The sequence below is a fragment of the Coregonus lavaretus genome (assembly GCF_964263955.1).
Source record: "Coregonus lavaretus genome assembly, chromosome: 22".
Classification (NCBI taxonomy): Eukaryota; Metazoa; Chordata; class Actinopteri; order Salmoniformes; family Salmonidae; genus Coregonus; species Coregonus lavaretus.
Window position 1 is genome coordinate 5,366,005 of NC_140009.1, and position 13,459 is coordinate 5,379,463.

The 13,459-nt window shown below is 45.6% G+C and overlaps 2 protein-coding genes across 3 annotated transcripts in view; one reads left to right on the plus strand and one right to left on the minus strand.

Annotated features, from left to right (window-relative positions):
* Positions 1–13,459, minus strand: part of LOC311149472 (uncharacterized protein) — a gene marked incomplete at both ends in the record, with an annotated part of 790,865 nt that overhangs the window by 534,984 nt on the left and 242,422 nt on the right. The gene's annotated exons all lie outside the window — the stretch shown is intronic.
* LOC311150023 (S-adenosylhomocysteine hydrolase-like protein 1) overlaps positions 3,702–13,459 on the plus strand; it is a gene marked incomplete at its 3' end in the record, with an annotated part of 49,260 nt that continues 39,502 nt past the window's right edge. The window contains exon 1 of one of the 2 annotated variants that reach the window (XM_084187266.1): positions 3,702–4,189. In XM_084187266.1, the coding sequence (XP_084043392.1) occupies positions 3,998–4,189 (192 nt within the window). In that variant the 5' untranslated portion in view covers positions 3,702–3,997. The remainder of the gene's footprint in view (positions 4,190–13,459) is intronic. The other variant, XM_084187265.1, reaches the window with a different exon arrangement.

Sequence of the window (13,459 nt, forward strand, 5' to 3'; positions counted from 1 at the left end):
CTGGGGCTCCATGCAAGATCTCACCTCGTGGGGCATCAATGATCATAAGGAAGGTGAGGGATCAGCCCAGAACTACACGGCAGGACCTGGTCAATGACCTGAAGAGAGCTGGGACACAGTCTCAAAGAAAACCATTAGTAACACACTACGCCGTCATGGATTAAAATCCTGCAGCGCACGCAAGATCCCCCTGCTCAAGCCAGCGCATGTCCAGGCCCGTCTGAAGTTAGCCAATGACCATCTGGATGATCCAGTGGCTTTTGAACTCAACTTGTTCAAAAGCCACACCATTCATTACCGGATTCAGCTGAGGTCTAGAACTTAGGGAATGATTTGTACCAAATACAATGCTCTTAGTTTTAGTATTATTACTGGCCACCCATTCCAAAACAGACTGCAACTTTTTGTTAAGGGTTTCAGTGACTTCATTAGCTGTGGTTGCTGATGCGTATATGGTTAAATCATCAGCATACATGGACACATGCTTTGTTTAATGCCAGTGGCAGGTCATTGGTAAAAATATAAAAGAGTAGAGGGCCTAGAGAGCTGCCCTGCGGTACACCACACTTATTTAACATTAGAGAAGCTTCCATTAAAGAACCCTCTGAGTTCTATTCGATAGATAGCTCTGAATCCACGATATGGCAGAGGTTGAAAAGCCATAACACATTCGTTTTCTCAACAACAGGTTATGGCCAATAACATCAAAGGCTGCACTGAAATCTAACAGTACAGCTCCCACAATCTTGTAATTATCAACTTCTTTCAACCAGTCATCAGTCATTTGTGATCTTGGCTACCTTGTCCTTGAATCTCAGGAACTTGACCACTATCGGCCTGGGCCTGTCACCTGGGCCGGGGGTGGGTTATCCAGTCCTGTGGGCGCACTCCACCTCAATCTTCCTGTGGTCCATCTTCAGTTCCTCCAAGATAATTTCCCTCACTTTGTCCTCAGACTCTGTCCAGGTCTCATGGGGAGATTCTGCAATTCTGTCCACAACCATGTTAGTCCGCCTTGATTCTCCCTCGAGATAATCAGATTTCTCCGTCATTGTTATCATGAACTCACACACAGAACTGATGTCCTCTCTCAGTGACTTACAAATTGCTGTCATTTTGCCGTTCTCCTGTTTCAACTCATCGAGCTGACCCTGGGAGAACTGCAAACTGTTCTTCAGGTCCTGGACCTCTCTGGTCGGGTCATCCATTATTTTATTAGTTGACTCCACTAGCATTTGGATAAAATACTTTAAGCTATTTTCTTGTTGTTGTAGCAACTGCTTGTAGAACTATTTTTGTTCGTTTAAAAGATCCTTCACGTGTGATAGAGAGACACCACTGTCCTCAACGGTACTCCCGCCGGCTTTGGTCTTTGTCATGGTAACAACGTAGGTTACGATGTTACTCCTCGCAGTTCCAGACAGGACAGGTCACAGGGCAGATGGAAAACAACAACAACAAACAGCAGGGATCTAGACAGCCACAAACCCGGGATAATCCGCAGTCCCAGCCACAATGGCTAACCACGTTGCGGGCTGCGTTCAAGACCTCAAGAAAACTCTGCTATCTTGATAGGCAGCTAGCTAGCAGCTAGGCTAGCTAATACGCCAAACAGCTCCTCAGACCCGGCCTTGGTCGGCAGGATCACTGGACAGATAGTAGCGGTCCCAGCAACTGATGCCAACCGCGTCGCGGGATCCAAACTCAAAAGGTAACCAAACTTTTTCAATAGACTTTCAAAACTTCCCAAAACAACAAACTTTCCAAAACAACAAACCGAGCTCTCCCTCGTTCCGCGTTCAACAGGTTGTAGAGTGAGTTTAGGTTCTAGAGTGAGGATAAATGTACCAATTCATCTTTACACCTGTGACCGGTGGCAACCAATGACGAGCCTCTCCTCTGTCTCGCCCGACAGACTTTAAACAGTAGATAAAACAATACTGTATATATATATATATATATATATATATATATTTGGCTAAACAGGTGGGGCTCTGCCACACTGCCCTGAATGACGGGTCCCCATTGCCTACCATGTACCCATAGCATCTGTAAAGTCATCTTATAATGTGTTTCTATTCTCTCTGTCCAGCTGAGGTGGACCCCAATGCTGACAAACCACGTTTAATCCAGTCTGAGGTTCTTACCACTGAGATATACAGAAAAGAGCCGCAGCAGCTTCCTGACAACCCAGAGAGGTTTGATTAACGTGTGTGATGTCCTGGGTCCTGAGGGCTTTAACTAAGGGACGGACACACAGCTGGGAGGGAGAGGTTGGGGAGAATACAATGTGGTTCCTGGGTGTGGTCACAGAGGAAGAAAAACACTTCCTTTTGGCGTGGATCCTGGGTGTGGTCACAGAGTCTGTCCAGAGGAAGAAAAACACTTCCTTTTGGCGTGGATCCTGGGTGTAGTCACAGAGTCTGTCCAGAGGAAGACAAACACTTCCCTTTGTCGTGGATCCTGGGGTATTTATTTGAATGATGATGATGGTACTGCATACTACATACATTCACCACCAGGCTCTCTCATTACCTTCACATGAGACAGAAACCACCAGGGCCTCTCATTATCTTCACATGAGACAGAAACCACCAGGGCCTCTCATTACCTTCACATGAGACAGAAACCACCAGGGTCTGTCATTACCTTCACAGTGAGACAGAAACACCAGGGTCTCCTTACCTTCACAGTGAGACAGAAACCACCAGGGTCTCTCATTAGCTTCACAGTGAGACAGAAACCACCAGGGTCTCTCATTAGCTTCACAGTGAGACAGAAACCACCAGGGTCTCTCATTAGCTTCACAGTGAGACAGAAACCACCAGGGTCTCTCATTAGCTTCACAGTGAGACAGAAACCACCAGGGTCTCACATTACTTTCACAGTGAGATATAAACCACCAGAGGATCAGAGTGCAGTTGGACAAACACACAACTACACACATCTACACACACATTCACTGAGAGACACTTTCCATACATATATACAAATTCTTGTGAAAGTCATCTTCTGAAGATGTTACCTGTGTTAATGTCTGTAACAGTGGGTTCTGCATCTGTCTCAATCAGGGATTGTATCATGCTGTAAATAGGTCCTTAACGCTCTTAATTCTTACATTCTTATAAATTGTTCTAAGAATATAAATCGTTCATAAGTAGTTAGTTCCTAATTAGTTCTAATTAGTTCTTAATATAGGTCAGTGGTAGGTCAATGATAACACCCTCTGATGTCATGACCTTCAGTGTATGATTGTGACAGAGTGGAGATCACCTTTCTCCGTCAAGAAAATCCCTGCTATTAATCTCCTCAATCAATGACTATGTTATATTCTTCTAGTATAGTCTTTCAGGGATGATAGTCATTTTTTTGTGGATAACAAATTATTTAACTGAACTATTTTGTGTAAATTAAATTGTAGTCGTATGGTGTAGCTCTTTATATTGATCATCAATACAGTTTAATGACAGTAATCTAAATTTGAACAAAATTGCCTATGTGGTCATGACGCTATCAAACTGTACCAGAAGTGAGATGGGTCAAATCCGGCTTTCATTGGGCACAGAAGCAGTCCGTTGTCACCTTCTCGGCTGGCCATTGGATGAAAGGCTCCCACACCCCTGCCTCTCGTTCAGGTGATTTATCCAACAAACCGCCCACTTCGGATGCTGAGCTTGTGACTGACAACCGACCGGTTAACTGGCGGATGACGGATGTCACGACGGCAAGAGAAATAGCGTTCTCATTCAACACTGCCCACAGGCTGGCTATAATAGTCAGGCTAGTGCTACAAGGTCGGTCTTTAGATTTTGCGGTTGACAGCAGGCCGTTTCCGTTCGGAAATTACGAACACGAAACATTAAAGCTCACAGGACAAGGATACGAGAGAGGTGCGTGACAGCAGAGAGAGAGAGAGAGAGACACTAGCCTACACGGTTGCTACCAAGTCTGACATCACAATTCTCTCCCAAGAGGTCGGAATCACTTGAATGCGAAGATGACAGACGCGGTCGTGGACGGCAAATTGGAGGCGGTGAAACAGGCTACGAAATATGTCAAAGAGACCGAGAACGTCGCGGAAAAATATTCTGCGATGACCGTTAGCAAGAACAGCGACATGAACATGAACGTGGGCGAATTGCAGTCCGCGGCATTTACTGCAGTGCCCACTCTCAAATCCATCAAGAAGGTAAGAAGCAAAGCAATGAGCACAGTCATCATCATCATTCACTACGGTAGGCCTAGGATACTGTTGGGTTAAACGGCGTATATGCGGGATGGAGAGATGGGTGCAGGACCTGCCTGCTACAGCAGACTCATGAGAAGAAACATCCTATTGCATGTCTGACCTTCTAATATATAACATTTCAATCATACCAAAATATGTTTCACCTTATGTTACCCAATGATAAAGGTTGTATTTATTTACTGAGAAATTCTCTGAATTTATACCTTTATTCTTATAATATACAGGTAACTGCCAAAAGAAAGGAAACGCCATCATGAAGTGTCTTGATAGGGCGTTGGGCTATGACGAGCCAGAACAGCTAGACACTGTTTATTGGAATAGATTCTACAAGTGTGACTGCCAAAATAATGGCAACACTTAAGTAAATGAAGAATACAAAGTATATTGAAGGCAGGTGCTTCCACACAGGTGTTGTTCCTGAGTAAATTAAGCAATTAACATCCCATCATGCTTAAGCCGGGTGTATACTACACGATTTTGGCCCCGATTTAGCTGTCCCAGACACGTTTTTGAGATCGGAGACTAAATACCCATGTCGTTACCTACTCGGGGCGCACGGACGTCACGAAGCTCATTTAAATGTGAGCGGTTCAAAGAGACGCAATCTGAGGGCAACGGATCTCGTCTTTGAGCAGTCCTAGACGTCCCGATATTTTCAAACATGTTTGATTTTATCTGCACAAAATCTGCAATGTTCTTGTAGTGTGAGATGTCCGATGACAAATGTTGAGAACGGCGATCAGTAATAGCCAATGAGAGCTCGCCAAAGAAGCCAGTGAGATGATGACGTTGTTTCGCGTCACAGAGTGTGGTGACTTTCAAGCAGGAGCGATGACTACTGTTAGTAGAGGATCCTCAAGACCAAGTGAAGAATCTCGTTGTGTGTGACCCCTGTCTGTGCCACATCTTTTAAGCCGGGTGGACACCACGACTTTCAAAATCCCTAACATCGCTCAGCCTCTCACATTAAACGACCGTCTTTCCTGTAGTTTTGTTCGTCTTGCCAACGTAACGATGCGGCACACACCCCTTACGAAAACATATTGCAGTCAGAGTGCAGTCTAAATACAGTACACTGCATCCAAAATAATACCTTTTTTTTTTTTTTACTGAAGTAATTTTGCAGTGTAACTGCAGTTCAAGAGCAGTACATTGCAGTTATTCTGCAATTACTGCGTCCAAAATACCACAGTCGACTGCAGTTACTGCACTTTCACTGCAGTTTCAAAACGGCAGTCTTTTTTTTGTGGCTCAAAGCAACTCATAAACGTTCAGTCAGACATTCACGCTTGCCATACAGAGTTGAAATATCTTGCCAACATTTTGAATTGAATAACATTTCTTGTGAACTTCAGAGCTGTAACGACTTGACACCTTGACTTTGGTTTAAGGCAAGTACAAACGCATACTAATAGTAGTCATCCCTCCTTCTCGAGTCTACACATTCTGGGTGACACGAAACAACATCATCATCTCTCTTGCTTCTTTGGCAGCTCTCATTGGCTATTGTTGATCACTGTTCACAAAACTTGTTGTTGCACGTCTCGCACTACAAGAGCATTGCAGATTTTGTGCCGAACATGTTTGAAAATATCGGGACGTCTGGGACCGCTCAAAGACGAGATCGGTAGCCCTCAGATAGCGTCTTTTTTGACCCGCTCACATTAAACGAGCGTCGGTGACTGCCATGCGCCCAGAGTCGGCAACGGCATGGGAATTTTGTCTCCGATCTCAAAAACTTGTTTGGGACAGTTAAAATCATGGCAGAAATCATGTAGTGATTTATTAGTGTGCGCACCACCACGTTGGCAAGACAAAAACAACGACACGAACGACGGTTGTTTTAATGTGAGAGGCTCAGGGAGACCAAGTTAGGATTTTGAAAGTCGTGTGTCCCGGCCTTAGGGCAGGCCATTCTTTTGGCTACCATTGCCAATGCCCCTATCCACAGGGCACGAGTGATCACTGAACGGTTTGATATGAAAATGATGTCAACCATATGCCCATGGCCATCTCAGTCACCAGATCTCAATCAAATTGAACACTTATGGGAGATTCTGGAGCAGCGCCTGAGACAGCGTTTTTCACCACCATCAACAAAACACCAAATTATGGAATTTCTTGTTGGAAAAATGGTGTCGGATCCCTCCAATAGAGTTCCAGACACTTGTAGAATCTATGCCAAGGTGCATTGATGCTGTTCTGGCTGCTGGTGGCCCAACGCCTTGTTAAGACACTATATTGGTGTTCCTTTTATTTTGAGCAGTTACCTGTATGTTTATTATAATGAACGTCTTCCTTGAATGTTTCTAAATACACTATATATACAAAAGTATGTGGACACCCCTTCAAATTAGTGGATTCGGCTATTTCAGCCACACCCATTGCTGACAGGTGTATAAATTGGAGCACACAGCCATGCAATCTCCATAGACAAACACTGGCAGTAGAATGGCCTTACTGAAGAGCTCAATGACTTTCAATGTGGCACCGTCATAGGATGCCACCTTTCCAACAAGTCAGTTAGTCAAATTTCTGCCCTGCTAGAGCTGCCCCGGTCAACTGTAAATACTGTTATTGTGAAGTGGAAACATCTAGGAGCAACAACGGCTCAGCCGCGAAGTGGTAGGCCACACAAGCTCACAGAACGGAACCGTCGAGTGCTGAAGCGCATAGAGCGTAAAAATCGTCTGTCCTCGGTTGCCGAGTTCCAAACTTCCTCTGGAAGCAACGTCAGCACAAGAACTGTTCGTTGGGAACTTCATGAAATAGGTTTCCATGGCCGAGCAGCCGCACACAAGCCTAAGATCACCATGCGCAATGCCAAGCGTCGGTTGTTGAACTACCAACAGAGACCGAATAAATACTTAAGTTAATCCCCACAATATGTTTCAGTAAAGACAGACCCAGTATAGTCAGGGAATAAAAGTAGGCTGCTACAGATGGAAACTTATGATCCAACCAACATCATAAAGGGATGTCCGTTGCAAACCGATCGACTGGTGTGCACTACCACTTTGATTTGTATGCTAACCCCAGAGTCTGGACGGGACAAGCCTGTGGTCTGTGTTGTAGCATCCAGGGCTTTTTTAAACTCTTGTTTGAGTGCATCCCAAATGGCACCTTATTCCCTCTATAGTCCACTACTTTTGACCAGGGCCCATAGAGGCTCTTCCAGCCAACATTGCCATCAGCAGAAAACATAGAAGGGACAGAGAGTATGGAGGTCAAGACTCAAGGTCAAGTTTCTATGTTTGCTGCTGATAGCAATGTTGGCTGGAAGAGCCTCTATGGGTCCCGGTCAAAAGTAGTGGACTATGGAGGGAATAAGGTGCCATTTGGAACGCAACCCGTGACAGACTGTCAGTATGAATGTTAAGATGGCCAGCGCACGCTATATTTAGGCCTAGTTCTGGGTTTCGAGAGAGAATGAATCTCAGAACCATAGCGAAATCTGCTTAGTCTACCCTCTGGTAGCAGGACAATATGTGGACCGAGTACGATCTAATCTAGTGGCACTGACTAAGGTGTATGCATAGTATCCCCAGAATGTGTACAGGTTATGCTACAGCATGACATCCAGGGATACGTCCCAAATAGCACCCTTTTCCCTTTTTATAGTGCACTACTTTTGACCAGGGCCCATAGTTCTTTGGGAATGTAGGGAATCGGGTGTCATTTGGGACGCTTAAGGGTTTATACAACCCAGAACATTTTGCCGCAGACCCCCTGGTAGGCCTGACAATATGTGGGTTGAGCAGGCCACAGCCTCAGCCGTATTCACAAAGCGTCTCTGAGTGCTGATCTAAGATAGGTTTTCCCTTTTTAGATAATCATTTATAAGATTATCAGCACTCCTGCTCTGAGAAACTTTGTGATTACGGGTCCTGGTGTTTAAACAGTGGATATGGGAGGAATGTGGTCTGAGTCTTATGAAAATAAATCTGTGTGTTATGAATTCATGTGAGAGTGTGACGAGTACTGAGGATACGAAGAGGCAGTACGAAGACGCAGGAATCAACAATGTAAAGGTTTACTTAACGATGAGCACGAGAACAACAACGAGCGAGTACACGACAAGACACTAACAATCACCCACAACACTGAACAGTCCTGGGCTATATAGGGGTGGTGATGAGATGATGAGGTGCAGGTGCGCTGGAGGTGATCAGGGTGCGTTGGGTTTCCATTCCGGTGTTGCCGAGGTGGTGCGCTCAGACCGGTGGCTCAGTAGACCGGCGAATCAGAGCGCCAGAGGGGAGTAATGGGAGGAGACGTGATAGCGAGGCTGTGAGCCAGGGCTCCTGATTGTGGTCAAACTGTGCCACCTGTAAAGGTGTTAAAGTCTTGAGTAAGAAGATGAATTTACAAGGTCAGAATAGTGAATAAGATTATGTAAACACTGAATATAGATTATGTAAACACTGAATATAGATTATGTAAACACTGAATATAGATTATGTAAACACTGAACATAGATCAATCTAAAAAGTATTTACCAAAAATATGTTTTTCTTTTGCATCAGTGGGAAGCAGTATTTGGGGAAAATAAATAGCTTTATTATGGTTTTCTAAAACCAAACAAACACATTTCAAATAGAAGAGTGATTTATTTGTTTATCCCAGGTCTCTTGCTGTACCAAATGGCAGCAAGCTGGACAGTTATGCAAGTTGGGAGTGTAGTTGTAGGCCTGTTTAGCTTAGTTTAGTTGTATTCACTGTCGCTGTACTCTCACTGGCCACAACATGGACATGAGTGTCACCCACCGAGTCCCCAGTGTGTGTGTGTGTGTGTGTGTGTGTGTGTGTGTAACCGGTGTGAAATGGCTAGCTAGTTAGCGGTGCGCTCTAGTAGCGTTTCAATCGGTGACGTCACTCGCTCTGAGACCTTGAAGTAGTTGTTTCCCTTTGCTCTGCAAGGGCCGCGGTTTTTGTGGAGCGACGGGTAACGGTGCTTTCGAGGGTGACTGTTGTCGATGTGTGCAGAGGGTCCCTGGTTCAAGCCCAGGTTGGGGCGAGGAGAGGGACGGAAGCAACACTGTTACATGTGTGTGTTTGTTTGTGTGTGTGTGTGTGTGTGTCTGTTTGTGCGTGTGTGTTTGTGCGTGTGTGTGTGTTTGTGTGTGTGTGTGTGTGTGAGGGGGGAGATAGCACTCCTCGGTCTACTTCCTCCTCTTAAACCTACCCACTAGTAACACAACAATACACCTCCTGGGAGGAATGTGGCTGAGAATGGATTCATCATTATAAAACATTTATTCAAGCTTTTACCTGTCGATGTTATCACTTAGGCAATAGGCAGTCATGAAAGACTACCTGTTAGGAAAAACAATGTTCTACATTAGTCAAACATTCAAAGCCATTTTAATTTTGTGATCGCATCTCATGGCATACTTTGTTTACGTCAAGGTCAAGCTCAGATATACATTTAAAATACACTGCATGTTTGTTATAGAAGATAAGCTATTAGCCAATAGCCAGAGGAAGAGCTTGTATGCTTACTTACTATCTAGGCTTTATCTCTGTTGATCTTATGAGTGAAACCGTTCTGGTGCCTCGTGGATCTAAATTCAACACTAAAATCAAACAGTAACTCTATTGATAACATTGTTTATTCTGGAACAGTAAGTGACTTCTCTATTTCTGCCATTACCAGCAGTACTGAGTCATGCTGCAGTGCTATGCTCACGGTGTTTGACTATCAGTCAAATCAAATCAAATTTTATTTGTCACATGCGCCGAATTCAACAGGTGTAGATCTTACAGTGAAATGCTTAGTTACAAGCCCTTAAACCAACAATGCAGTTTTAAGACAATAGAGTTAAAGAAAAATTTACTAAATAAACTAAAGTTAAAAATAATAAAATAACGAGGCTATATACAGGGGGTACCGGTACCGAGTCAATTGTGTGGGGCTACAGGTTTGTCGAGGTAATTGGTACATGTAGGTAGGGGTAAAGTGACTATGCATAGATAATAAACAGCAAGTAGCAGCAGTGTAAAAACAAAGGGGGGAGGTGACTAAAATGTGAATGTCTCAATGCAAATAGTCCGGGTGGCCATTTGATTAATTGTTCAGCAGTCTTATAGCTTGGGGGTAGAAGCTGTTAAGGAGCCTTTTGGACCTAGACTTGGCGCTCCGGGTACCGCTTTCCGTGCGGTAGCAGAGAGAACAGTCTATGACTAGGGTGACTGGAGTCTTTGACAATTTTGAGGGCCTTCCTCTGACACCGCCTGGTATAGAGGTCCTGGATGGCAGGAAGCTTGGCCCCAATGATGTACTGGGCCGTACGCACTACCCTCTGTAGTGCCTTGCGGTCGGATGCTGAGCAGTTGCCATACCAGGCGGTGATGCAACCGGTCAGGATGCTCTCGATGGTGCAGCTGTAGAACTTTTTGAGGATCTGTGGACCCATGCCAAATCTTTTCAGTCTCCTGAGGGGGAAAAGGCGTTGTCGTGCCCTCTTCACAACTTTCTTGGTGTGTTTGGACCATGATAGTTTGTTGGTGATGTGGACACCAAGGAACTTGAAGCTCTTCAACCCATTGTTGTTACAAAAACCAGGAACTAGCCTACTGATTTGCTGCATTCGTTATGTCTAGGGGGTCTTAGTCCTAGTCACATGGTCTGTAACCTGATTTTGATGTGTGCAAAAACCAACCTACAAAAGGAATGACCAAAGAAATAAATAAAGAAATATAGAGGTTCACTAACACAAAGAAACAAGTAAATGCCGTCTTCTGGCTTCCTCTCTCTCCCGGACTGACAATTACCTTCATTAGCTGCACCTGATGTGCTCGTTAAGGCTTCCTGGCAGAGCCCAACTCTTGACCCAGTTTGTGCTTCCACCTGGGGGTTGGAGTGTGGAATTGTATCCTGGGTAGTGTGTTGCCTCCATGTGTGCTAACCCTAGACTACCCCCCCCCCCCCCCCCCCCAATATCATAACAGTGTTCTGTATGAGTCCGTTAACACTGAGGAAAAAGTCGTAATGAGCTGAGAAATATGACTCATCCACACTGACTGGTCCAGAACGTACTGACTGGTCCAGAAACGTACTGACTGGTCCAGAACATACTGACTGGTCCAGAAACGTACTGACTGGTCCAGAAACGTACTGACTGGTCCAGAACGTACTGACTGGTCCAGAACATACTGACTGGTCCAGAAACGTACTGACTGGTCCAGAACGTACTGACTGGTCCAGAACATACTGACTGGTCCAGAAACGTACTGACTGGTCCAGGACATTTTGACTGGTCCTTTTGAAGTAACGTACTGACTGGTCCAGGACATACTGACTGGTCCTTTTGAAGTAACGTACTGACTGGTCCAGGACATTTTGACTGGTCCTTTTGAAGTAACATTTACATTTACGTCTAGCAGACGCTCTTATCCAGAGCGTCTGAGTGCATACATTATTTATATTTTTTAAAAACTTTTTCATACTGCCCCCCCCCCCCCCCCCCCCCCCCGTGGGAATCGAACCCACAACCCTGGCGTTGCAAACGCCATGCTCTATCAACTGAGCTACATCCCTGCCGGCCGACATACTGACTGGTCCTTTTGAAGTAACGTACTGGCATTCAGAATGTTTGTGTCCCAAATGACATCCTATTCCCTATATAGCCCCTGTGGGCCCTGGTCAAAAGTAGTGCACTAAATAAATGAATAGGATACCATTTGTGATGCAGGCAACGCCTCCACTTGTAATGTTACCTACCTGTCTCAGGCCTGTTGAGGTTTCAGGTCCTTGACCTTGAGTCTTGACTCTCTGTCCCTTCTATGTTTGCTGCTGATGGCAATGTTGGCTGGAAGAGCCTCTATGGGCCCTGGTCAAAAGTAGTGGACTATAGAGGGAATAAGGTGCCATTTGGAACGCACCCCGTGACAGACTGTCAGTATGAATGTTAAGCTGGCAATATTGAGTCGTTTCATCCAAAGGGAGTGCATGCAGCCGGCTATACACTCGTATGCCCCCCTTGGACCGGTTTGTACATATAACATTCTCCATTCAGGCTGCAAAAGGCATCAATTTCCTCCTTAACTCGATTTAGTGGCGAGAAGGTGGGGGGAAAAAACAGGGAAAATATGCATACTTTCTTTATGAAACACCATTTTCCACCACCATGTTAGTGGCTCAGTCTCAGGACACAGCAGCTATTAAGGACACAGTGTGGTGCTGAAGGTCGTAGAGTTTGGAGGGGGGGGGGATTATCAGCATGTCTGTTTTTCACAACACTAGTTGGGTCTAAGCCGTCCTGCCTCTGTGGAACACTGTGGAATGTAGACACAGGTGACACCTCAGATCAGTCTGTGTTATGGGTTTTATTAGAAGTAGAGGGTAGAGGGGTAGAGAGGGTAGAGGGGTAGAGAGGGTAGAGGGGTAGAGAGGGGTAGAGGGGTAGAGAGGGGTAGAGAGGGTAGAGAGGGTAGAGAGGTAGAGAGGGTAGAGGGGTAGAGGGGTAGAGAGGGGTAGAGGGGTAGAGGGGTAGAGGGGTAGAGGGTAGAGAGGGTAGAGGGGTAGAGAGGTAGAGAGGGTAGAGAGGTAGAGGGGTAGAGGGGTAGAGAGGTAGAGAGAGCGAGGGTAGAGAGGTAGAGGGGTAGAGAGAGAGAGGGGTAGAGAGAGAGAGGGGTAGAGAGAGAGAGAGAGGGTAGAGAGGGTAGAGGGTAGAGGGGTAGAGGGTAGAGGGGTAGAGGGGTAGAGAGGTAGAGGGGTAGAGGGGTAGAGGGGTAGAGAGGGGTAGAGGGTAGAGAGGGGTAGAGGGTGTAGAGGGTAGAGAGGGGTAGAGAGTAGAGAGTAGAGGGTAGAGGGTGTAGAGGGTAGAGGGGTAGAGAGGGTAGAGGGGTAGAGAGGGTAGAGGGGTAGAGAGGGTAGAGGGGTAGAGAGAGAGAGGGGTAGAGAGGGGGAGAGGGGGAGAGGGGCAGAGGGTAGAGAGGTAGAGAGGGGTAGAGGGGTAGAGAGAGGTATAGAGAGAGAGTGATTTCAGTACGGTATCGCGATCCGGACCCAGAACAGGGTCAATATGGACCACGGGTCCCAACTTAAAAATAAATAAAAAACGTTTTTAGGAACTCAGTCAGGCATTTAACTTACTGCTGTTCAGAGTTGTAATAGTAGAATGCACAAGGTTCCATTTGGAAATGTAGTCGTGGATGGGCAGGTTCTCTTTCCATGCCATTCCCTGACAGACCTTAGAGAGCTTTTTA